The sequence below is a fragment of the Gallus gallus genome, chromosome 2 (assembly GCF_016699485.2).
Source record: "Gallus gallus isolate bGalGal1 chromosome 2, bGalGal1.mat.broiler.GRCg7b, whole genome shotgun sequence".
Classification (NCBI taxonomy): Eukaryota; Metazoa; Chordata; class Aves; order Galliformes; family Phasianidae; genus Gallus; species Gallus gallus.
Window position 1 is genome coordinate 65,099,096 of NC_052533.1, and position 27,362 is coordinate 65,126,457.

General features: G+C 38.9%; 1 protein-coding gene across 31 annotated transcripts in view; it reads right to left on the reverse strand.

Moving 5' to 3' along the window:
- The window catches only part of FARS2 (phenylalanyl-tRNA synthetase 2, mitochondrial), a 239,355-nt gene that overhangs the window by 158,194 nt on the left and 53,799 nt on the right, over positions 1 to 27,362 (reverse strand). For all 31 annotated transcript variants that reach the window (XM_040696299.2, XM_040696293.2, XM_040696298.2 and 28 more), the window contains 3 exons: positions 24,938 to 25,561; positions 16,293 to 16,452; positions 8,962 to 9,093 (listed from right to left, as the gene is read on the reverse strand). In XM_040696299.2, the coding sequence (XP_040552233.1) occupies positions 8,962 to 9,093; positions 16,293 to 16,452; positions 24,938 to 25,543 (898 nt within the window). In that variant the 5' untranslated portion in view covers positions 25,544 to 25,561. The remainder of the gene's footprint in view (positions 1 to 8,961; positions 9,094 to 16,292; positions 16,453 to 24,937; positions 25,562 to 27,362) is intronic.

Here is a 27,362-nt window from a genome sequence, read left to right on the forward strand (position 1 = left end):
GGAACAGTGCTTTATCAATTCCCTTTGCTGGACTGCAATACAAGCAGTTACTTAGGTTTGTGATCCTGAAGGAAGCTGTCGCCAACTGTTATCACAAAGAGGTTGAAAAAGTGGCTGACATTTCTGCTGCCCCCGGCTATGGGTGACCCTTTTCCAGTCAAGAGATGTGTGGTCAATTAAGGGCAGATAATTTCTCTCCCAACCCCAACAAGCAGCTCAACTTACATGTCAGGGCTTTTACACAGGCCTCCTAAAGCCACCTAAGTGACTACAATCAGAGCTCCTCTCCTTGTACAGAAAGAGGCTGGATCACAATGAATTTTGGAGGGAAATTGGGTCCTCCGTCCTATTACTTATTCCCTTTTAAACTTATCAAAGTTTAAAATGAAATTAAAGTTTAACTTACTGTTTTTGGCACGCATTTTTCTACATGTGCCATGAGCATACACTTGTAGGTATCTGTACAAAATGTTGCAGAATACAGACAAACATTCAGTAATGCCTTTCCCTAAAAATGTACAGTTCCACACCAGCTCTATATCTGACCAGCCAGAGCAAAATTTCAGTGGCTGCCAGTTTAGTGCAGTGTCTCTGGAATTAGCCAACTGTGGCAACCTGACATTATGTTTACAATGGGGAGGGGAGAACCACAACAAGAATGATAAGCCACATTTGTCTCATTTTGTATTTATTTGGTCACTTGTTTTTTGTCTCTGTGAGTATATGCACATACATACATATAGGTAAATATGTGTATGTGCCGATGTAATCTCTAGAGTGAGACCAAGGTAACTCAGAAGTTGAGATATGAACCTTCAGCTTGGATTCAGCTCACATTTCTGTCACAGACAGAAGTCACTCAAACCCATTTGCTTCCTAATTTCCCATTAATTTCATTTAATCTGAAACACTGACTGCTTTACCTTCACTTACCTGCCTAAATCAGGAGAGGAGGCTCCCCCTGCAGTCAGTCACAGAGAGAGGCTCCCTGGTAGAGTGATCCAGAAGCCCTGAGTCATGCCTTCAAAGTATAGTGGTAGATCTCCTATCTCTATGGGTATATTAGCACTGTAAGAAATCAAACTTTCTCACTGATGCAGCTAACACCGTTGTCTACAGTGTGCATGTGTGAGTGTGTGTGCATGTCAGTCTCCTGTGCACTTCAGTTCCAGGCCATAAAACAGGGATGATGACACTTCCCTAGCTCATAACCGTCTCGGGAGAATAAGCACAGAAAAGACTGGGAGACGTCCAGGTACTGCAGCAATGTGGTTGCATAGGAGACAGACAGTGACCTAAAAAGAACAGATTTCAAACACTGGAAGGTTTGTGATGGGGAACTGTGAAGCTTGCATTGCAGACTTAAATCTCTTTGGTGTACTGTGTGGGAAGAACTGCAGCCCACCCAGCATCCCCCATGCTCGTTTTTATCCCACGTTCTTGGGAGGCCCCAGCTGCTCAAGACAGCAATAGACCTCTGTAACTTCAATTTCACCTTGAAGCGTTGCAGGAATGTATTTTAAATGCATTATATTTACCCTTATACGCTTTATCCATATACACACATACAGCTTTAACTATTTCAAGGTCCCCACAGAGAGCTGTTAGCATAGACAGAACATGGGTCTGCATACTATTTAAGCCACAAGCACCATCTGCTCCAACATTTTAATGCAATTTACCAGGCAAAAGCCAAACAGGAAAAAAAAAAACCTGCTAGATGAAAGATATTAAATTTCCCCTTCCCCAAAACACCTCCTGCTGATTGATATATGAAACCAACTCACCCTTAACTAAAATTGGATTTAAGAACACGTTCATAAAAAAAAATCAGCTCCCCTCTATGTCAACAAGGTAACACTGACATAATTTTTCTGTTAATTACTAATTTACTGCCCAGGAAGACTGTCCAAACCTAATGACCCGTTTGCAAAAAACAAAAGGAGTGGGCAGAGTATGTATTTAAAACTGCTCACTCCCTTCGTACAGTTTTGAGGATCTTCAATAAATGATTAAAGAAAAATGTATTCACTGCAGTGTTACAGCCAAGCAAGTTCGACACGTCAAGATGTGTATTTGGCTGAAGGTGGCAGCCCTGGGCCAAGTACTATTTAAATTTTGGAATAAAGTCCTGCTGCTGATCAATAGCAGGGCTTCCAAAAGCCAAAAAAGCTTACATGTCTAGAATCAGGTTTATCCAAGGAGTTTACTGGTGACAAATAAGCTTCACTGTTTTTGTTTCAAAAGGTAGATCTGCGAAAGTTGTGGTAAATTCCTTTCTTTCTGTTCAGCAGTGTTGATTCACAGTGACATTTAGACAAGGTTGACAATTTCTTCATGGAAAGTATACACAAAATTAACCAGAAGTACAGTAGCAGGGAAACCACCTTTGTTATAAATTCAGGATATCACACACAATTTGAAGGCCAAGACTGCACAGCAATTTTTAAAACTGTAACTGTATACAAACTGCTGACATAAAGCTCTGGTCAAAGTCTTACTGCAGGCCCACTACCTACTCATTTCCTCACTAAGGCCTTGACAATCTCCTGTCCATACCAGGGAAAAAAAAGAACGAAAAAAGGGAGGGAGCTGTTTCTTAAGATTGTAAACACCAATGTTACTTTCCGATGTGGAAGGAAGAAAAGCGTATACACGCCACAAAAAAGTCTTTCTAGCTCTTCCTACTGATAGGCTAAATATGGCTGCCTTCATAATTTATAACCCTAGGAAACACAACGCCAACCTGAGCTCACACCCAGAGCCAAACATCTGTTTTACAGAATGCTGCTGAGCACCCAGCAGTGACCAAAGGGTTCATCTACCACAGTTCTCATACAAAGCCTTCCTTCATTTTTCAACTTAAGGCTCGTTAAGGGTAAGTATTGCAAAATGAATGCTAAGAACCATCAAAAAAGGAAAAAAGAATGCAAACTTTTTATGCTGGTGTATAAAAACACCGTATGCCCACAAATCGAACAGTAGATGTAGGCCTCCTACGGCAAAATCCTGGAAAAGATGCAGATAAGAGCGATCACAAACATATGGATCAGCTCCCACACAGGAGGCGACTGTATGACAGCATCCTTTGGCCTGGGAAGAAATAACTAGTGAGAGTTACAAATCACGAGTGGCATAAGCAAGGAAAAGAAACTATTACCCATGCGTCTCTTCTCATTGTGACTGGTAGATCACAAGGTCAGAAGAAGATGCTGTAGGTTTCCTGGGACTCAAAATAGCACTTCAACAAATTAATGGAAGCAATAAAAACAAAAGTATTGTTTTCATCTCAGGAAGCTGAGAGCTGCAAGCGTATATCAGAAGACCCATGTCCTGTTTCGCTCTTTAAGCATCTGCCTGTGATACCGTATGAGACAGCATATCAGGACATGTCCAACTTAGGCTTGATCTGACATGCCACCCTTGGGTTATTTTCCTGAAGAACATCAGAAGTTCAGAAACACCAGGAAGAGAGCCTTACTAAAAATTACGGAATTATCCTTTCTGTCTTCTTTTTTTATTTTTTTCTTCCAGTTGGGAGACTTTTTGTTTCTTGGTTTGGAAGGTAAAATTTAGTTGTCAAATTTTCATGTTTCTGTCCCAAGCTAACATATTCTGCATCAGTGAACACCAAGAACATTGCCATTGATTTCAATCAGCAAAGGATCACACCCTAACTGCTTCCAATTTCACAGGTACTAAGCAACACGATGATCACAGCCTCTGAGTAAGCAGCATCCTGTACTCAAAAGTTTTGAACGTGGAATTCCATACAGACCTGGGAACTTCTGAACCCACCAATGAACACAGTCTTTGTGAATCTTGAATAGTAAACTCCTGAAGCACAGAAATAAATACCTTATGTGATGTTAACTGACATTAATTTCCTCATCTCCTCTTCACAGAACTAAAACTGAGAGTACTTGCTACTATACTGTGAAGTTTCTGTGTTTTTCTGCTGTTATCCAGAATAAAAATAACTTGGCTTTGCATTAAAAAGCATCTATAACATTCCTATTAAAGTTACGTATGCAGGTGCAGTTTAAGATGAAAAAAGAGCACATAAAAATGAAAAATTAAACAGTACCATAAGTTAGATTTTATACATATCAAATATCAGATTATAATAGTGATCCCCCACGTTCACATTACCATATAATTGTTCTACTTTAGCACTGTCAGCCTTAGGGGAACATGTAACATCAATCCCTACAATTCTGTGCATCTTTGCAGTAAGTGCATATTTTTTCAACAACGTTATAAAAACAGTCATAGGGTGCATGCACTACTTCTGCTTTCAAGAATAGTAAATATCACTGTTAGAAATAGTAAATATCTCCATATTTTCCATTTGGCGAGAGAAGACTTCCTTTAAAGCAAACAAGATTATTCAGTAGCTGCATTGGCTTTATTGCAAATGCTTGTTATGCTGCCTAGCAGATTTTATTTGCCAGTGCACACAGGAAGATAACTGAAACCTTACTCACTGTTAACACAAAATGGGAATGGTTCAGATGAACAGATAATCCCCACTATGCAGTGAACAACTAAGAAAGAGGCCTGCTATCTCTCCCTGGGCAAATCCTAAATTGGCTTAAATTATTAGGAATGTGAAACTTCAAAGGTGGTGTAAAACACTGTGGAAGTCGCCTATGACGTCTGGTTAGGCTGCGGTTGGACTTGATGGACTTTAAGGTCTTTTCCAACCTCAGCAATACTACCATTCTATGATTCTATGACAAAGCAATGAATTGCCACTAAAAAGTGCTGTTTTGCTTTGCTGCCTCTCATATTTTGGTTCTTTATCACATCTACACTGTGCGGATCTATGTAAGAAACTAGAAATCTAGTGTGTTAAGAAGTATACAGAGGGAGAAAAAAAAGAGAAGCTTACAGAGTATCTTCACAGACCTCAAAAGGAAAAAGAGCACAGCAGGTGAACAGGTAAGGCAAAGCGCTTGCAATACACTTAAACAGATTCACCAGTTTTTCCCTATCACAAATCCATTTCTATTTACATGTACTAAATGTCTTTATCACACTCCATTTAAAAGTGACTGAAATCAAACAAAGATTCCTTCATAAAGTTATTAAGGCATCAGAAAATTTAACAAAGTACTATTTTTTTCTGAAAATAATTTAACAAATTTAGCTCCACTTCCATGAAGGCATTATAGTGAGAATGGAATTCTACAATTAAGACTAAAAATCTTGACAGTCTTTCAATATTATCATGATTTGCTGTGTGGGGAGAATAAGGGTCACCCTAAAGAACTATGGGGAAGATCAGGCAGGGAGATGTCACTGCGATAGGACCTTCTGTCAGCATAAAGAAATAGCTCTTCATGGCCCAACATCCTGGCCCTGATGCAGGACTTTGTCTTGTAATCCAACCACAAGGCTTCGTCAGTTCTTTCGTTATCTTAGGTATCTAACTGAGACAGGAGGTTCAGGTTAGATATTAGAAGGAAATTTTTCACACAGAGGGTGGTGACGCACTGGAACAGGTTGCCCAAGGAGGTTGTGGATGCCCCATCCCTGGAGGCATTCAAGGCCAGGCTGGATGTGGCTCTGGGCAGCCTGGTGTGCTGGTTGGCGACCCTGCACATAGCAGGGGGGTTGAAACTACATGAGCATTGTGGTCCTTTTCAACCCAGGCCATTCTACGATTCTGTGATCTAAGAAACAGAACAAAATTGGGAAATAAATAAATAAATCAACTATGCTGCCTGTTTAAATTACAGCCATCATTGATCAGCAGGCACGTGCACTTCTGCTTTGACTGTTTCTGATTGCCTTACAAACCACTCTTATAGACGCAAGCAGTAACAAAAAAAAAACCAACAACAACAACAACAAAAAAGTGAGGATTTTGAAGGCAAAAGCTATCTTCCTTTCCCTTATAAAAATAAATATTTTCTCTTGGAATGAAAAGTGATGCTTGCCAGCAAACACTATATTACAGAAATGTATTTGAACAGTATATCAAGGAAAAAAAAAGAAACCATAAAAAAATCTTGAATTCCAAGATACTAGAAATGTTATGGATGACATAAAAAAAAATTAAAATTTCTGCAAATTCATCAGTTTATTTGCCAGCTTTTATCACCAAGCTTTGCAGTACGCCATAAAAAGATCTTTCTGTATTTACCTGGTGAACTGGCACACCAGTGAAATATTTCTTCAGCACAAGGTTAGCCATCCAAAAATGAGTAATGTTTCTTTCATTCAGCCCTACAGAGGTGTTTTCCAGTAGAGTCCTTGAAGAGATTGAGATGTGAACAGGCAATTTGCAGTGCCTGTTCCTGGGCATTTGACAAAGGAGACATACAGAGCAGCAAGGTGTAGGCACCAGCGTTTAGTCCTTCATAAGGGGAAATACGTCTGTAGTGTAAGTCACAGCACTGAGGACAGATACATAATGTTAGACAACGTGATACTTATCTGAAGTAAAGGAAGTTTATTTTTAGTGGGCAAACTGTAAGAGAAGAAAACACTAGTGTTCCTCTATAAATAGATTACAGATCTATGTTGTGTAGCCCACCCTGGCTTCTTTTGGCTGTAAATATCCATTAATTCAAAATAATGCTGCCTCTTACACAAGTGAACAGGCAGTATTTGGAACAAATGGTGCAAAGAAAGAGCTGTTTGGAAGTCACAGGTCTCCTTCCCAAGTTTGATGAAAATCTTATTCCTTGTTGATCTGTACTGGCTTAGAATTAAAGCTTTAACATTAAAACTTTGGTCTTTCAAAGACTTGAAAGCATGAGACCAGAGTAACAGTTAATACCCATAAATTATTGATGCTGGAAGTGCTAGGGATGTTCCAAACGTGGCAGATAAGAAACTGTTAAAGTGCAAGATGGTTTTGGAAGACACTACAGTCCCGATAGCAAAAAAAGATGAAGGAGATAGGAAAAAATTCTTACATTCCTCGTTTTCCACAGAAAATCCTCTTTCTGGATTTCTGCATTTTCACTTCTGGGCAAAGGCAGCTTGCTGCCACAAGACACACACACACAAATCTACAAGTTAGTAAGAACAAACTTAGCCTCACCATAAATAGATGTAACTTAGCATGCCAGGAACCTACTGGGGTTTCAAACTGTTGTAAAAAAGGATAAAAGAAGAGAACATTCCGTGCAGCAGAAGACAAGGAAGACTTACCTGATGGAAAATGTGAACTACCTTGCCCACATTGTTACTTTAAAACAAATAAACTGTTAGCCAATACAGGTTTTGGCCACACTTCTTCCTCACTTTCAGCAAACAAATATCAGTGCTTCAAAAAATTAGATTGATATGCATTAGACTCAGCTTTTGTAGCTGCCTGTTTTTCAGGGAGTTACCAGAGGGAGTAGAAAAACAGAAGTGTGGCTGCAGAAAGTGCAACTCCTTCTAAAAATATCTTGCTAATAAAGTAAAGGAATATTTCCTTTTTCTGCTGCTGCTTCGATTAATAATATAGTCATTCAAAAGCTACAGTTGAGTTATTAAATCCATGCTTTCTTGGACAACTAGAATTATGATTAATATTTAGGAGAGTTTTGGTCCAGGAGTATAATTTCCAAGGCCATAATTCAGAGGGGTGAAAAAGAGCTGAGGCACATTAAATTGAAAACACTGACTGCTGTAGAAACCTGCCTGCTGGCATTTCAGGCACATTCATTCACATACACACGTGTGCAAACATCCAGTGGTGGTTTAGAGGTCACAGTTTAGCTCTCCACCCATATATCACTGGAACCTAAACGTAAGAACGGAGCAACATAAAAGCTTTAAAATAAGAAAGCCTGGCCATTAGCATATTACATCTCATTAAAATAATATTACACAGTAGTCTTTCACTTCTGAAGCTGATCTGAACCTGTGCAGGATTTACCATATCATGAACACAGTAGCCTGAGAAAGAACATTAGCATAAGGCATTAACCCAATGGGGAGAAACTCTAGAAGTGGATTCATCTTTTTTAAAGGAAAACAATCACATATATATATCACAAATATATGCAAACTGAAAAATATAAGCAGTGCCAAATAATAATTTCTAGTTACTGTTCTTGGACCAAAGGAAAGAATTCAGGACATATTAAAATACAATAGATCTGCAAACTAACTGCAACAAAATCAAGTGAGTATACCAGGACTATATGAAAGCACGCTTGTAAGAATTACACGGATCATATTCCATAAGGTGTCCGCTCTCAATAAACAGTACTGAATGACAGATGTCTGAGCACTGCCCTGTGCAGAACTGACTATTGTCTGTCCGTCAGTGAAAAAACAAGTATGTTAAATGTTCAATGTGAAAATAATCAGAAAAACACATCAGTTTCCCCTCTCTTTCCTTTATACTCGTATATAAGTTTCTGAAAGCTTATCATCAGGTGACATTTCTTAGTAATAAATCCGATTAAAATAAATGATGATGCTCTTACAGCAGTTTACAGCCACTGCATTCGCAATGAATCTGGGAATAAAAGAAACAAATCAAAGCTAAAAAGCACCCTACCTTTACCCAGCAGCCAAATAGCAATATGAAAGAAGTCACCTCCCTCTACACTTTAGAGATATGGGAGCACTCTCATATTCTACATACGAGGGTATGTTACTTGATTATAAAACTCTAAAATCTTAACTATGCACGCACATGACTCCCCTCAGAAGAAGGAAAAATACACACCCCAATTCATCAGTTTCTCTTTTAAAGCCAGGATCCATCTGTCTCTTTCTTGCACAAAGTAGAAGACAAGCTCTCTGTTTGCAGGCTCCGGCTCACGCACTCAGAGGTAATGCTCAAATCACAGCATGTAAGCGTTCCACCTGAGGACTATTTGTGGCAGCTGCTAACAGAGATGCCTGCACTCACCAGGAGAGAAGGGGGCATTTCAGGCTGTGAAACTGATTGCACTGGAAGTGTTTGCTAATAGAGAAGTCAAGGAAGTAAAGGAGTTTCAGTACCTGAGTTAACCAGCTGTTGTTCCATGACGCCACAGCCCAGGACCTCCAGCCATTCTCCTTGGAAGTTGATCTCCATCTCAAAGGAAGGGTGAGTAAACGGGAAGTAGCAGTCTACCCATCTGACTTGCAGTCCTGTAGCAGTGTTTAAAAAAATAAAAGGTGTATGTATAAAAGGCCATCCCTCTAATTATACGTAAAACTCACCCTTCAACTAATGACACCAATTACAGCAATACAGAGAAAATAAATAGCAAACAAACTAATTTACAACACTTGTGCAAGACGATAAATCTTAAAACTTGTGGGGAAAAATGACCATGTCTTTCCTAATATGAAAAACACTTTGTGCAATTCAAGCATCCTTTGAAACCAAATCAATCATTTGTCAAACTCTGGCAACCACCTGGCGTAGACTGAAAAAGAGCCAAAATCTTTGGAAAGTCAGTGATTTTGTTGTTCTCTGTACCAGGATGCAATTTTTTCTGTGAGGAGAAGGTACTCAAGTCTTGCATTCTATTGATCAACGAGGCAAGAATTTTCTTCCATCAGCCATTATTTAAAATGCATAGTTATTCTTTCTGCATATGTTTAAATGTGAAAGTTAAAAACATAGATTGATGCACACAAAACACACACATTTAGAGCATTACAGCATTATTAAGGTATGCTATATGCAAATACAGGCAGAGAACTCCAGACCTGTGGAGCTCCCAAAAGACCAACCTTAAACTTTGTGAAGTGCAGGAGCTCCGCATACATCTGAAGCTCCACTGAGCAGGGATGAGAACCACCTGACATCACAGAGTGGTGGAGCCAGAAAAGGGCAAGCTCTGCACTGCTGCCAAATGCAGGTCTGTTGTCAAGGCTCTTATTATAATTGATAGGTTTTAGTTCTTATAATCATTTACGAAGCGTTCTTATCCTGAACAATTTTCTCTAGCCATTAAATATGAGGAAAAACAGGTCATAGAAACAAGAGACAAAAAATTGCAAGATAACTGAACTGCTAATTTTTGAGGTAATGCCTTAACCCCAAGATCATCCCTTCAATTAAGCCAAATCCTAACCAGTGTAAGAGTTGTTGACAATTAGACAGGCCCGGTCTTGAAAACAAGGGGCAGAGACAACGTTCTTTGGGTGATAACAACTATTAGCACTCCAGTTCTGTCTGAGGGGCTTTTTCTGGATCTGTTTCATATAAGGAACTTAAAATGTGCAATTACATGATTTATCTAGAGAATTTTTCTGAATTCAAACATTTGCTGTAGCCTCAAGAATTAGATTTTCTTTGATCATTTCTGAAATGTTCTATTTGTCTACAGAAACAGTTCCAACAAAAGCAGGTATGTGTAGCCTAAAGTGACAGTCACAAAGTATTTTTCTGGAGGCAATGAACTTTCAAATGGAGACAGAACACATTTGGAAGAGCAAATACAGTAAGACTTCCAAATTTTCTTCCCTCTCTTAAAGTTCAGCATCAGGATTCCGATTGATTTGAATCTTATCTGATAATTTTACATGCAGAATTCAGAAAATTGAAAATATTGGAGGTTAATGGAGTTAAGTCCAGCTGGCGACCAGTCACAAGTGGTGTTCCCCAGGGGTCGGTGCTGGGGCCTGTCCTGTTTAATATCTTTACTGATGACCTGGATGAGGGTATTGAGTGCACCCTCAGTAAGTATGCGGATGACACCAAGTTGGTTGGAAGTGTCGATCTGCCTTTGGGTAGTGAGACCCTACAGAGGGATCTGGACAGGCTGGATAGCTGGGCTGAAGCCAATGGGATGGGATTCAACAAGACCAAATGCCGGGTCCTGCACTTTGGCCACAATAACCCCAGGCATCGCTACAGGCTTGGAGCAGAGTGGCTGGAAGACTGTGTAGAGGAAATGGACTTGGGGTACTGATTGATTGACTCAACTGAACATGAGCCAGCAGTGTACCCAGGTGGCCAAGGAGGCCAATAGCATCCTGGCTTGCATCAGAAATAGTGCTGCCAGCAGGAACAGGGAAGTAATTGTCCCCTGTACTCAGCACTGGTGAGGCTGCACCTCGAGTACTGTGTCCAGTTTTGGGCCCCTCACTGCAAGAAAGACATCGAGGCCCTGGAGCGTGTCCAGAGGAGGGCAACAAAGCTGGTGAGGGGTCTGGAGCACAGGCCTTATGAGGAGCAGCTGAGGGAGCTGGGATTGTTCAGTCTAGAGAAGAGGAGGCTCAGGGGAGACCTTTTTGCTCTCTATAACTACCTGAAGGGAGGTTGTAGTGAGCTGGGGGTCAGCCTCTTCTCTCATGTAACCAGTGATAAGACTAGAGGGAATGGCTTCAAGCTGCGCCAGGGAAGGTTCAGGCTGGACATTAGGAAATACTACTACTCTGAAAGGGTGGTCAGGCACTGGAATGGGCTGCCCAGGGAGGTGGTGGAGTCACCGAGCCTGGAGGTGTTCAAGGAACATTTGGACGTTGTGTTGAGGGACATGGTTTAGTGAGAACCATTGGTGATGGGTGAATGGTTGGACTGGGTGATCTTGTGGGTCTTTTCCAACCTTGGTGATTCTATGATTAGCAATTATACTATTCATAACTGCACTGTGACTTACAGCCATCACTTCACTGCTTTTTTGTTTTTTTGTCTACTTAACAATAAAAACATTACACAGATGTAAATTCAAGTGTATACAACCATATGATACGTGAAAAGCATTTTTTACATTTCCCTGTGTACAAATGCTTTTAATCCCAGGGCTATAGAAGCTGTCATTCACTGTAAAGCACCAAACACAACATATTTTCATTTAGCTTGCAAAATTTGCAAGTGCAGCAAGAATTACATTGAATATTTAAGTAGTTTGATGTTCAGAAACAGCGTTCTGGCTGTAGTTTTTTTAATTGTCTAATTACTTCAAAATGAAGCTCAGGAAAAAAAAAGCATTTCTCTGCTCTTCATTTTTAATTAAAATAATTTTTAAAAGAAAGTTTATTTTGAGTTTTAAGGCAGATAAGCACTTTTCTTAAGGAACATTTGTTTTAAGCGTAAATGAGCAAAAAAGAAAAAAACAAACTGAATAAAGCAAACAAATTTTAAGGAAGAAGCAGCTCTCACCTTCATCTTGCTCTCTAAATTAATAGTTAAGCCCCATATGACACAATAATTTTATCCATACAGTAACCATGACAGCTGGTAATACCTCTGTATTTTACAGTCTTCTCTGGGAGTCCTGGCTCTAGAAGACTTTACTGAAGAGCAGGGGGCTCAGTAAGATTGAGCCACTCCACAGAGCATCACAGAATAAATGGTTACATTTATTATTTAGACACAAAATATTGCCGTGCTGTTCAACATATTCCCAAGAACTACAGGACATTGCTTGCACTCAGCAAATTAAAACACTGAAGGCTTACAAAGGATTACAAAGATTAGGCTTTCTGTAGTACTAGATAATTTACTTGATAAGGCCTGATTTATTTCTTCATATAAAGATAATGGCTATCTTAGAAAAAATGATCTTTTGTAAACATTTTGGGAGGCCAAGAGATGCATATCTGACTTAAAAACCCAGAAGGGTATTTAAACAGGTACAATACAGAATCTAACCAGATTCCAATCACTAGATAAATACTCATCAATTTAATCAGTTCAAAAGAATGATCTATGTTAGTTCACAGCCTCATGGTGTCCATGGGACTCCTTCCAGTGGGCACATATCTGTAAGCAATCTAAGCATTGCATCTCCAATGAGGAAGGAAAAAATGAATAGTTATTGTCATTTCTGAGTACTAAGTAAGAAATTTGTCCTGGCTTGCGCATACAACTAATGGTGTTACCAGTTATTAAACCAGGAAAGTATCTGTTAGCACTTGCCTAATTGAGTCTCCTAATGAAAAAGTCTTGACCAAAGGCACTAAAAAAGAAAACAACCAACCCATGAAAGCAGTATACTGTCATTCCATAGATTAGAATGCAACAAAGCCAGAGATGCAGATGGTCTTCACTGACCAGAAATTTTCTTTGTTGCTGTGGGGATTATTTTTAGGGAAGAAGTCTATAGGAGAGAGAAGAAAGCAATGCAGGAAGGGGGCAAGGCAGAACAGAAGGTATCGAGCCAGGGCCCAACACCGTAGAGGTGTGCTGATTGCTGAACAGCTCACACCTCATTCATTTTCCCATAGCAAAGAGGACCTGGCTGCTCACAAACTTAGGTTAGCTCATGTTTTTCAGAAGTCATTAGCCAGACCGTTATGTCATCAATATTTATTTTTTTCAAAACTCTTTGCATTCATAGATGTCAATGCAAACTACAGAGATACCAGTACAACAGATTGCAAGAGAAGAGCAGTACATTAGACTTAACATTTGGTGGCTGCTCAGTGAGAGCTAAAAATGACAGAACTATTAATCAAAATATGACATTACTTGTCCATTCAACCTTCTCTTACAGATACCTTTTGTGTTACATAAATAAGAATTTGTTACATAAATAAGAAAATAATAAACCACAGGAGAAAGAAAACTTCAGTGAGGAAAATCTAATAAAACACTACAAGACAATTCCAATATATTTAGGGACTATGTGTTTGTTGAACACCTAAAAATCAGTATGATCAACTTTGAGCTCAAATCACTTTCAACTTGGCAAGGCAAATGACCTTCACAACAAAACAATCTGCTTTCCAAAATTTCCACTGCTCAATTCCCTTTGTCTCCCCCAGCAGGATAAAAGCAACACTCATAAAGGCTGTTCTTTTCACAGAAATTGGATGAATGTCTGAGAACCACTTATAAACTCCTTGGACTTTTTTTGTTTGTTTCTTTGTTTAGATGTCAATGGGGATTTGCTCACCCCTTACGACCAAAACATTTCTTGGAAAAACAGAAACTTTCCTAATGTGATAAAAATGAGAGCAACAGCTTGCTGTGTGCTTGTTCACTCCAATACACCTGGAATTCACAGCAAACACTGAAAAGAATACCAAACTGATAAAGAGCAAAAGTTAAGCAAAAAACAGCAAGAGAACTGGTTTGGAGATGGGTACTCAGAAAACAGTATATTTGAGGAATATAAGACACACCTTTATTTAATAATTGGAAAGTAACTTTGACCTTACTGCCTATAAATAAGGAAGACTTGTTTGGAGATGTCATTGTCAAAAGCAGCCTTGACAACAGCGACAATAAGATCACAGACTTTAAGATCTTAATGGTCAAGAAGAGGTCAAGGAGCAAAAAAGAATATAAAAATAAAAAATGAAAAAAAAAGATGGTGAAACATTAAAACAGCCTGGTTAAACAGTAAGGTATATAGTGCGTCCAAACACAAAGAAGAAGCATGTGAGAGATGGAAAAGAGGAGAGACTTCCAGAAAAGGTAAACCAATATTGCTTGGGAACACACAGATGCTGCTAGGAAGGCAAAAGCCCATCTGGAGCTCAAACTGGCTTGAGACGTCAAAAATAACATGGAAGCATCTGTACTTAAGTCAGTAACAAGTAGAAATACAAGAACAAAAGGCCGTGATACTCTATGCTTTTTACTTTGGTCTCCATAGGTAAAGTTAGCCTCCAAACCTCTACACCAAGAAGCAGTTAGAAGAAATGGAAAAACAAAGAGGGTTGAGTTAGAGGCCAATCACACAAATTAAACTTATATATGTTAATGGGACATTATGGGATGTATCAGAGAGCGATGAGACAAAATTAATTTAAAATATTCTGTAAACTAAAAAAAATGAAATTAAAATTCAAAGACAGCTATCAAAAGATAACTTTAATTATGTGTGTCTCAGGCCACTTACACTGAATCCATCTTGTATGTCTAGTACCTAGCATGAAGATTGCTTCTTTCAGTATTACTTTCCTGTTTTTATTGATGGCTCAGAAAATGAAGAAAGTGAAGGAGAGAGAGCTTCACATTTACACAAATGAGGGGAAAAAAGAGACAGAATCATATTTAAATCACTATCTATATTTCTTGCTTTTGTGTTTCCAGAAAAATATGGTGGGTAGGAAGGCACCTACTTTCAGACTCTAAGTTCACAATCATTTTTTCTTAATGTCTTTCTAGCTGTTAAGTGGATGGTAGACAAATAACAACCGACAGACTGAAGCTTGAAGTACAGCATCTGTCAACAGCCAGAGAAGGATGTCACCACAGTTTCAGATACCACTAATAAAACCCAAAAATTGCCACTTCAACAACATTTTCAGCATCTGAAGTTCATCTAAAAATACCATTCATCCTATTACTCACTTTGATCCTAATTTTGTACGCTTCAAAAGGCTGCTGTTAAGCAAAATATAACTACAAGAAAAACTGATCTTGGGAACCTAAAACAATTATGTGCAGGTGGGATTAAACAGAAACTGGCAGAAGTTTCCCTTGCTGTAAATTGTACTTTAGGATATCAGAAGAATATTCGAAGAGTCATAGACAAGACTTGCTACCACCATCAATCTACTCTTGGAACTACTGCTCTAAATTCAGTGGGCATCTTAAAAGAGCGTTGAAAGCAGCCAGCATTCTCCATGCATTCTAATACTATTCAGTGTTTCCTCAACAGAAAAATGAATCAGTTTAGAAGAGCAGCCTCTTTGCCAGGAAATAGCATCAGGGCAGAAATTTTAACTCAGGCCATTTATAAATTCAGCAGCTACTGAAACCAAAAGCAGGTATTTCTGAGGAGAGGATATTTCACTCTTACACCCTGATATTCATTACCCTTCCTCAGTCCACACTTAGTACCAAACAATTATTTTTCAGTTGATAGCATCTCCATAGCACGGTAGCACATACACACACATACATCTCCTGTCAAGCTCCTTGCTGTCACATGAGAGCTTGTAGGGGGACACAAGTGATCTATCTACATGTTCTCACACTCATTATGTTACCTTGACTCACTGGCATTAACAAAACCTCTCCACTAGCACTTGGCTCACAGTGCTGTGTGTATCAGTATTCAGGAAAACTAAGAGATGAGTATGCATGGTCTGTTGGGCTGTGTTCAGTAGTTTTATAAGTTATACATATAAAAGTACTGAAGACCATATAAAGTACAGACCACAGCTGAAAGGCTAATCAATACCCAGATACTCTGACATTAAAACACTCACTGATGGAACTCTGATGAAACTTAAGATGAAAATGTAAATAAATAATATGAATGAAGACTCATCAAATTACTACTGTGCTATCATTAAAACACATGGCTGTTTCAAAATACCGGCAGTCAACATCACCCCTAGGTCTCTTGTTTTCATTATATAGCAAAATCTCTATGAGAAGTATGGATCCCTACAGATATCGGAAGACCAGGAAAAAATGTGCAAGAACCTACCATCACCAAAGATGTGAGTCATGAGCTTTGTGAGCACTTGCTTCAGATTGAACTCCACCAGCCTCACTGCCTCCATGGTGTGACATTCTTGTTTGTGCGCAGTGCGATGCCCTTGCTCAAACAACTGGAAGCTTTCACCATCTTTAATACTGGAGAATAACTAGAACAAAAACACAACAGAGTTTGGCATCAGTGACCTCTCAAAATGAAAAAATAAAATGAAGTTTTACTCATTTAAGGAGAATTTAACCTGCCAAGCCTGCATGGAAAACAGATGTAAAGAATGATTTTACACAAATTCCATTCACTAAACACTTTGACACATAATTATCACAGGAACAGAAATATTCAAGTAAGATTTCTCTTATTCAATATTATAACTAGCTACAGGGAAAAAAATTATAAAGGAAATAGAAAAGTTATCATGCAAAACGAAGCACACTGCATAGTATATGTTAATTTTAACCCAGCAACTACAATATGCAATAGCATTAATCATAACTTCAACATTTTTAAAAGTTAAATTAATGACCTAAAATAATACTTCCTTCCCCTCCTCCCCCCCCCCCCCAAAAAATCACATTTTATAAAAGTGTCATAATCAAAGTAACTTCCAAAAACACACCGATAGTTTAATGAGACCTGAAGCTGCCATCGTTTGATTACCCTTCACTTTACGTTATTTGTATAAGGACTACCATCTTCCTGCATTTTCCCACAAATGGTACCCGTCATACAGGAATTTTGCTGATGGGGCACTGAAGGATTCATGGTTTTGCTCTGAGGTTTCCAAATGACAAAGCACATGGGCAGGTGACCCTCTTTATTTGAGATGTACCAACTTGCAATAGATGTAGTGGAGAGCAGCCTCTGCATGAAGGGCAAGTTGAAGACTTCAGATTTCCTGTACAACCTCATACATTTCTGTACATGAAGTCCTAGGCAGATACATACTGGTCATTCTAAATGCTCTCAAAGAGACCAATAAAACACTCTCACAAAGTCACATCTTTAGACGTCCTGTGGCTCAGTGAGACAAGCAGACAGTTTTACACAGCAAAGAGGATTTTGTTGGAAATCCTTACAGCTACATAGCTCTTAATTCTGGAGGGTAGGGAGATCTAATTGTGAAAGTGCCTCCAGTGCCCTTTTCTACCCCTCCTCATCCACTTTTCACATTAAATCTATCACACACAGAGGGAAAAGAAAAAAAAGCTCTTATTCAAGAGATGCCACGAACGGCATCTTAACAATCCATGGATGTGCACAGAAGTTGTTTTAGTTGCAGCTTGACTTCTTCAGTGCGTGAAATGCTTATAAAAAGTACAAACAAACCTCTGGGAGTTTACAAATGCTGGCCACAATTAAATGACTAATTTACAGTACATTTTACACATACAATGCATGCAGAAAGAGCCTGAGCACAGTACAGAAACTAGCAGCCAAATGGATATAGGGACCTTTTAAAAAAGATGAGCACAAACCATCAGTAGCATTTAACTTTGTACTGCTAGTCAGAAGAATTGACTGGCAGATTGAGAAAACACCTTTCAATTTAATCTCCTCAGCGCACTGCAGAAAAATGCAAATTATGAAGCAAAAAGAGAAATACATACTAAAACAATTAGTCATCAGTCTAACAATAATGTCTTAAATAATCAAAAGGCCACAGCTTGACAAAACTAGGCATTTTGTTGTGAAATAGTACACTCTTTATTCAAGTGCTCACCTGAAAGATTAAGGCCTCTTCCTCCACACTGGCATTATTTCTGCACTGGAAGATGCAAATGACACCTACCCTACAGTTAACTTACTATCAGCGGGGCAGATTGACCATCAACCATCTGGCTTTGAACACCAGAAGGTATTCTCAAAAGTCTGCCATAGCTCAGGTAATGGATTTGTCATAAGCTTCTGTGGTAGTCAACTGAGAGAAATTGGCTCCCTTGTGACCATTCGGCACGGTCATGTTGGGCTCCTGCTCCAAGCTGCACACTACAGGCAGCTTTTTTCTCTCCTCTCCTCTCCTCTCCTCTCCTCTCCTCTCCTCTCCTCTCCTCTCCTCTCCTCTCCTCTCCTCTCCTCTCCTCTCCTCTCCTCTCCTCTCCTCTCCTCTCCTCTCCTCTCCTCTCCTCTCCTCTCCTCTCCTCTCCTCTCCTCTCCTCTCCTCTCCTCTCCTCTCCTCTCCTCTCTTCCTTTCCTTTCCTTTCCTTTTTCCTAAAGAGACTATCCTCAATAAACTCTGGAGAACAGAGGAAACCATGAGATGTTAGAAGTTGCAAAGTCTGCTCAGTAGGTAATTGCTGGATGGAGGGATGTTCTGGTGCATGGACTGGGGCAAGGGTATTTTGGACACCAGTGTCAAACAATGTCAGGTCCCACAGGCTATAGGAGCACAGCCCTTGTGGAGTTGGTCATGTATGGATTGCAGTAACAAAATGGCCACCCTCCAGCCAGGTGCCAGGCCTCACTGCAGTGTTCTCCATAAAGCCTTCGTCAGCTCCTCTCAATTCCAGCACAAGTGTGGACAGGGTGATATTGAGGAAAGAAAGATATCTTATGGTTTTATTATTATTTATTCCATTCACAGATATCACTACGTCAAGATACGCAGTTTAAAACTGGTAGATCGGTTTCACCATTACGATCACCAAACTGTGCTAAGTATGTGTCTTGGAGTAAAAAAAAACACCCCCATGTTTCTATATAGATAAAGCTAGGAAGGTCAAAGTTTAAGCAAAATGATTATGTACAATTGCTCCTTTTTGATGGCAGTTCTCCCCAAGTTTTCCACAAATGGAAAAATAATCTATCAATCTTGGGGGGAAAAAAAATGGCACATTGAAGATTTCACTACTTCACGTATATTTATACTGCAGAAAATACAGTATTCTATTGAATTCAACATGATCAATTGTTATCACTGCCAGAAGAGAACTTTCATGTACACATCCAGTAAGTACCTGTGTTTCTGTCTATTGCAAGGACAAGCTCTTTCTTTAAGTAAGGGCTCAAAAAATGAGTATTGGGTCATCATGCAGACGTAATAAAAAAAAAGAGAAAAAAAAAATACTTATCAGTATAATAGCTATAGTGTAATAAGTTACCAGTAGCTTATCACCATATCTGACTGATGCTGCATTACAAAGGCAGCAAAAAAGAATCAAAGTGACCTTACCATCTGGCATGAACTTTATTCTTACTCACATCAGGACAGCTCATAATAAGAATAAAATAAAATCTGGTAACATGTAGAGCCTGGAACAAAGGAAAATGAAGCTATGCTCCTCTATAAGTACTTTACTGTATTTCTCAGCAAGGCATGGAGTAGAGAAGTTACACGTATGGTTTCAACAAACACGCCAGCATTTCTTTAGTCACTCAACAGCCTTCAAATCTATCACCACTTCACTATCTCTACATTTAGAGTTCAGGAAAAGATTAAGTTCCTCTTTGCAGGAAGCTGGCACTTATATGAGGTTTCAGATCAAGAAGGTCTGTGACGACACCTTGGCTTTAAACAATGAAGTTGTTTATTACTCTTACCAGCCATGCATGCTCCAGTATTAAGGTAATGAATATATCACGCTCACATACTTACCTACTCTATGAACAAAACAGCACTGAAGACCAGCTCTACATGAGGATCTGCATGTGGCAACAGTCCTCCTTGCCAAACCTAATACAATACGGCTCTCCGGTCCTGATGAATATCTCTATAAATAATCAAACAGCTGCACTCTAAATCCACTTAGGAATAGCAAACCATTACCACAACATCTTTAATGTGCCATAACAATCAACTGAAGGATTAGGAATGATGAAGATGATGCCATCTGAAGATGGTTCATCGAAAGAAAACTTATTGTCAGCTCCAATCAGTCTCCAATACAATGAAATGCATAAATCTGCACCCCAATCCAGATAGATAGCTTCCTGTGTCAAAGAAAGATACAGGCTACAGCTGCACAACAGGATACTCTTTGCAACAAACCAAGCACTGGTTTGGGGAGAGAATGGTGAAAATCACTTCCAGTAACAAGCAGAGTGGTCTCCTTAATTTCAGGATCCTTCAGTTTTCAGACCTCCAGTTATGTGACATGTTTCAGTGAGACTCCCAGCTCCATAAGCTGATGCATGCAACACTTTTGAGTACCCATCTCTGGATGTGTTTAAGATATGGGCCCAGCAACTGCTGGCACACAGTACTTGCATCATGAGTTGTCACAAGCATGGATTCATGTAGGAACACACCTTGGAAATGCCCATCCTGAATTGAATTTTGTCACCTATAGAAGAAAGGAATGGAACTCCACCTTAACAGTATCATCTCAAAGAAGCCAGGAAATGCAAAATTCCCTCTGATTCACAAATTCTATTACACAATAGGAGGCAAATGGCCTTCCCCAAAGAGACGAACACACCAACCCATGTCCCTGCCATCTGGAGACAGTTACCAACTCCTCACACAGTCCTTAGCCCTTGCCAGCTGATTCACTGAGGAGCATTGTCCAAATCTCTATGTAGTGGGTTGATCCCCGGAACACAGTAAATTTATTCAAATTCCTTTGCATGTGAGGAAAAAAAAAAAAAAAAAAGGGCAGGATGAAGATTTCATTTGATAAAACACCAGAGCAGAAACAGTGTCCAGAGCTGCAGTAACACTAGGAGAGAAGACAAACCAAAAGATACTGTCATGTCAGTCTTGTCAGTGAAAAGCAAAACCTGGTATGGCATGCAGTGGTTAAATAATGAAACAAACAAACAAACAAAGAAGCAAATAAATGACGACGAAAACAGAGGACAAGAGGATGTACTCTGATCAGGTATTCACACCTACACCAAAGCATGAAGAAAAAGGACACAAAGAATAAGGCCAAGATACAGAAATACAAAATGATCAGAAAGAAGAATAAGTTTATAGGAAAAAGAGAAACATCTACATTTATATTACCTAGGACAAGAGTCTTAACGTTTCAGGTTGTAAATGCTATGAAGCTACAATATGGAAATGGTTTGTTGCAATGATACAGAACTGTAGAATTAGAAGGAATTCACAGATGCCACTGCCTTTGCTTTGGAGGAGCAGTTGTTCTTTTTAACCAAATGTATACTTTTTTTCATTGCTCCTTAACAAAACGTGGTTGTGGAGGAAATGGCAAATTTTCAATAAAGAATAAATACTTATCCTCAATTCTTTTTCCCAGTTTCCCTATTGATAGTTTTCAGATGCTAGCATGATCAGATAGACTGATGAGAGCATTATTTTCCCATCTGAACAATCTGATATTGGCCTCCGTTGGAATGAGTTTAGTAAATTAGAATAGCAATTCGTAAGTTTTCACATCTGTTCCCATTAAGATTTATGTATAATTCAATACAGACTATAAAATACCTTATAAAGCCTACTTCCAACGTGTAAACAATGTCTGCTCTCAACTGAATGTTTTGCGATTGCCATTGGGTTTATATTGGCTCCCTCTGGTGGTGAATATGCGTGAAGTGTAATTTAGTTGAGATTTTTTTTTTTTTCTTTTCCATAAACTGCATAAACCATAGACTCATTAAGGTTGGAAGAGACCATTAAGATCATTTAGATCACCCAACTAAGCCTAAATTCAGTATGATCTGCAGCTCAAAGATTCAGTACCAAACACATTGGTTGCCTACACAGAACATTAAGCTCAGGTTGTAGAACTGAAGGTGTGCTTGCAGAGAGGTGTGCATAAGTAAAGAATTGCACCAAAGACCACTGCAGAGCACAGAAATCATTTCATTTCAGTTCCATGCAGGAAATTCCAACAACTCAAATCTGACTGCAGCAGTACCAATACTGTCAATCCAAAGAATTTTTAAAAACAAGTTGTATACCATCAAAGGAGAAAAATCTGAGAGTCCTTTAAGAGGATAAATGCAGGCCCAGCCTTGGTGTTGATTTTCACTTCAATACCGTGAAGAGTTATAACAAAGGTTTCAAAGGGCAGAAGTTTTTAACCCAACCTTTTCAAGTCAATAGTCAAGAAGAGACGCTTCTATGTCTTCCTTATCCTGCCTCAAATTTTAGGCGTGGATGAACTGATCTTTTTTGTCATTCCCAAACTGAGATAAGATGGCAAATTCCTCTAAACTCTTCAAAAATCATTCTAGATTTTGAGCTTTTTTCACCACTTCTCTCCTTCCCATCCTCCCCCATTCTTTGGTTGCTTCCACTGACGAAAAAACAAATGATAAATGTATACGCATCAAAAGTACAAAGTAGAGCAGTAAACCAACCACAGCACATAGAATGAAATTCACATAGGGCTTACAGAGAAGAGCTAACAGTTTTTTTCCTTTAGCTGCCTATCCTCTTATCCTCGGTACTGTGAAAATTTCCTCACTAGAGACTGCAAGTGTGGTTATGAATGAAAAGTCTGACATGAAGGCAGCAGGTCCTGACATTCACATATTTCTGTTCAGTACGTTATAATTCAAACATGAGTAGAAATAAATGAATACAAAAATAGAAAAATATTTATCTCGTGTAGTGTTACCTGCATTTAATCGTGGTGCTTTGCTCTTTTTTTTTCCCCCACTCAGACAGCTCCTTTTAGAATTATTTAAATTTTTGCATTGTTTTGAACAGGCAACAAGAACATAAAACACAGAACCAGTCTCCAGTGAAATTTCGGAATTACACATTCATTTTTTTCCACAAGGCTCTTGGGATGATGCCTGTAAGAAGTTTTACATATTGCAAGGCTCTACCAGCATTCAATCTGTAACTGAAGCAAAAGGGATGCTTTAGATCATCCTCGGGTTTAGAATTAATGCCCGTTGCCCAACAAACACACAATTTACACACTGTGCTCCATGCCACACTTCTTTGTTCATCAGCTTAGAAAGTTGACAGAAAGGACTTTCACTCTTGAGAGGCAGACACATTCTCCACTTTTAACACACAGCTAACTTCAAATTCATCAGCTACTAACATTCTCCAATAATATCTCAATCATTCTGTTGGGAATAACTAAAAAGAAAGAGAAGGAGAAACAGTCTATAATGCAATGAATCAAACAGTTATACATTCTGTATTACTAACTAGATAATTGTGGGAATACAAGAAAAACTGTTCAGAGCAGCAGCTGTGGAGTAAGATAAACAGCAGATAATGTCAGTGAACGTTTCTGTAAATTTCTTCCCACTTATTAAATCCTATTATTATTCCTGTTATTAAATTTGTACAAGAGAAAGAAATATTCTTTCCTGAGGGCCAGAATTTCTTAAGAAACACATTCTTTGACACTAATCTCAGTAATTAGATCAACCATTCCAACATTTGTAGAAATCCCAAGTGTAGATGTTATAATTTTGTGACAGATAAGATCTGGATGTTTGAACTCCTGATGAAGTGAAAAACGCGGCATGAACATAAAATATTTACAAAACAGCATTTTTATAATGTATTATCCATTTTTCCATCACATATATTCTTGCAGGCCTATGAGAAAGAACAGCAAACAAATTTTGGGTAAAACTGCAAGATGTCCATTTCCCAAATACCAAAGAAGTGGTTACAAGCTGTTTTTGATATCATATAGTTCCCAAGCCATCTCCAGATACAGATAACTGTTTCAAGGTGCAAAAGGAAGTGGCAGCATGGGGTGGGAAACACCAGTGAAGACAGCATGAACCTTTCCCACCAGCGAGAAAAGCAGTACACCCTAGTTTTCCCTCAGGCATCCCAACCCATCAGGCTTCCCTGCCAAGCTCCTGTCACCCACTGGCAACCACATTAAGAACAGTCAACTTCTCAGTATTAGAAGAAGCCAGTTTTAGTTATATAAATGGGAATTTGGCAGTATTGCTACAAGTATACACAAATTATATGAATCAATTACTGTTTGGAAAACAAACTGGCTTACATACACCACTCATCAATGATACCGCAGAATGCTTAATGACATTCATGCATCTGCAGAACATGAAAGTTGTGCCAATAAAACACACAAACTTAGAAGTCTTGGACATCTACCTAGCACTCTTTAGCTAATGTCTCTGGACTCCCTTTAGTTTACCGTGCATGTACTGCAAACCCATAACTGCTGGCTGCAACAGATGAATCCTTCAAAACAGTTTTAGGATCAAATAAAGAATGGAACAATTCATTACAAACAAACCTTCGTTTACAGAAGCTTGGAGCTATTAAAAGAAAAAAGGTGACAGAATAAAAACTTCATTCTGGATACAGCTACAACAGTTCACATCCACGAGTCCTTCAAGTATTAATATGACAAAGTCTGAGATGAAATGACTTTACTGGGAGGGACTTTCGATAGAACGAGAATTGAAATGTGCACATTGTTAGTAGCTGAGCAAGCTTTCTGCTTTCAGATACTGTTTTATTTTGCTAGCTTTCAATAGTATTGTCCTGGTTTTCAATATTTTTCTGGGGAAGCTTACACAGTTGTTATCAAATTCCATTTTTTCACCCATATTTTTCCCAAATTAGAAGTATTACTACAAGACCAATCACTTGATCCTTATCAACATACTGTGTAACAACTTTATGGTAACTTGTTTACATGCATGCACTTCCCTCATAGCAAATACATGATCATGCAGCTTACCCCAAATCTCTTTCAGTTCAACTAAAGAATTCCTACCTCGTGACAGGAGAAGAGCCGAACTCCTTCCATCTGATGAAAGACTGGGTAGTGGGTGCTGTCAATTGTATCACGGCGGTAAACATCTCCCACCGCCAGAAAGGCATCTAGACCAGAGTGTATCAAGTCCCACTGGTGAGCTGATGTGTGTGCTCTTAACATGTGATCACGATTCAAGTAATAGTTATCCTCCTTTCTTCTGCTGGCATGGTCCCGTGGGACAAGTAACTTATCAAAATTCTGCTGCACTGTAACCACTGGAGAAAGACCATCATAGACAGAAAAGAGTGGATTCCCACGGCGTCCTGTATATTGCTTGTAGAAGTGGTCCTTCACCTGCTCCTTGATTAGCCACAAAGGGTGATGCTTTTTGTTATGCAAGTTCTTCCCCACTTTGGAAAGAATCTTCTCCGTGATGTTGGTGTAGTCATCTCGAGGATAAGATTTACCAAACACTTCCACAGTACTTGAGCAGGGTACGCTGGCAGCAAAATCTGAAGGTACAGACTGCCTGGAGTGGGTTGGAATTCCTCTTACTTTTATTTTTGGTGGTAAAGCCGTTTTAGAATACCTGGCTACTCTCATGAATTTCCAGAGCATTGCCATTGCAAACTCTCTTATAACCTAAAGGAGAAGAAAAAAAATCAGAACAAAATTAAAGTTTGTATCTTCAGTCTTGTTGCAGAAATTGCTAGCACCTCATGGATAAGTGAAATCCAAATGTCTGTTTGATTGATATGACAAAGTTCCCATTACAGACTACTTTTTTGACTTTGGAGGAGAAATAACCTTATGATCAAATTTCAGGTAGGATATCTTGTTCAATTATCAGTCTTCTGCACCACTGCAACAGTATTAAGGACACTAGACCTAGTCTTAATCTCATTCCAGATATTGCAACACTTTACAAATGAGGAAACATTACATTTAAAACAGCATTTTTTCATTCTGTTAAAATATTAGGTACTAACAGACTACTGAACAGGAGAAGCTCAGAAACGTTGCAGAGAGGACAGAGGCATGCTTATAAAAAAACCCTGGCATTAACGCATTGTTCTCCACCACCAGCAGGCCCTATGGAAAGATTTCACACAAATCAGATGCATGTGTAGTACACGCTGCACAACCACTACCATTTTCTACTTAAATGTCATATGAAGCTCACATACAAGATTTTTAAAAGATCCCACAAAGTCCAAATTAGAGTTAATACTTTAGGATATGCATAAAACTCCTTTTCCAAACACTTCCAGAATATTTGTTTTCATTGCTTACACCATTGTACTGGTGGAAGGTTTGATAGTTATCAGGAAGGTCAATTAAATGATATGATTCTGCAGGATGTGTCTATCTACCAAAGTACCATCTTTACATACCCACTGTGTTTAGAATCAGACTCTCTTTACACTTCATGAATAAACAAGGATGACTTCATAGTGTTTGAAGAGATAATTCTGTAAACAAAGAGTTCTGAGGATCGCAATGCCTTCAGGCACTCAAAACGTGTAAGCCCATTCTGAGATGTAAAATCACTTGAAGATCAATAGTTGGGCTTCACAAATATTGGCAGAGATTCCAGTAAAATACTTAAGCATTACAAACTGCTTATTGCAAAATGGGAAAATAGAGGCATTAGAAGTGACTGTGCAAGGCACCCGCTCCAAACAACAAACTGGTCTATGTTTCTCTCTGAGTCAAGGATTCCAGGGCCACAGGTTTCTGGGCCAAAGAATTTCCTGAGAAAGCATTCTTAAAGAAGAAGGGGGAAGAAAGGACGTGAGAAAGGAATAAACAACAATCTTCCAGGGATAGCTTTTCATTATAGCAATAGAATTACAGAACACACAAGCTAAGATTGTTTTTATACTCTTCAACTCCAAAAACAGGTTAGAACGGGTATGTTTTAGAATACACAGCCCCTCAAAATCAGGTAACATCTCTGTTAAAATCTGGTTTCCATTCCTCTGGTCTGCATGTTCTCTACAGATTTATTTTCTGAAGCAATTGTAACTCACTGTATCAAAATAAAGACAGGCTAGATAGTCATGGCACAGTAAGATAACTCACTTTAGTTCTTGGCCACTTCTGTTAAGGTTCTTCTTTAAATCAATTCACACACACACATAACAGAAAGCGCTCTGACACAGACTAAGCGCTGGACAGCATTATGGTTCGAAAAGAGAGGCTCCATTTTCCCCAAACATACGTTCTCCTTCATGGAAAGCGAGTTCTCATTTTCAAACAGCTGCTTGAAATATCCAGTTCTAGTCAGATAATGTATTCAGCTTCCCCTAAGTAAATATCACCATCTGCCCATAGATTTATTTTTCTAAAAAATTCAATTCAAAACTTATACATAACTGTAATATAAGAACTCTCATGACTTTATCATGAATCTCGTGATGTTTGCCTCTTTCCTAAATGC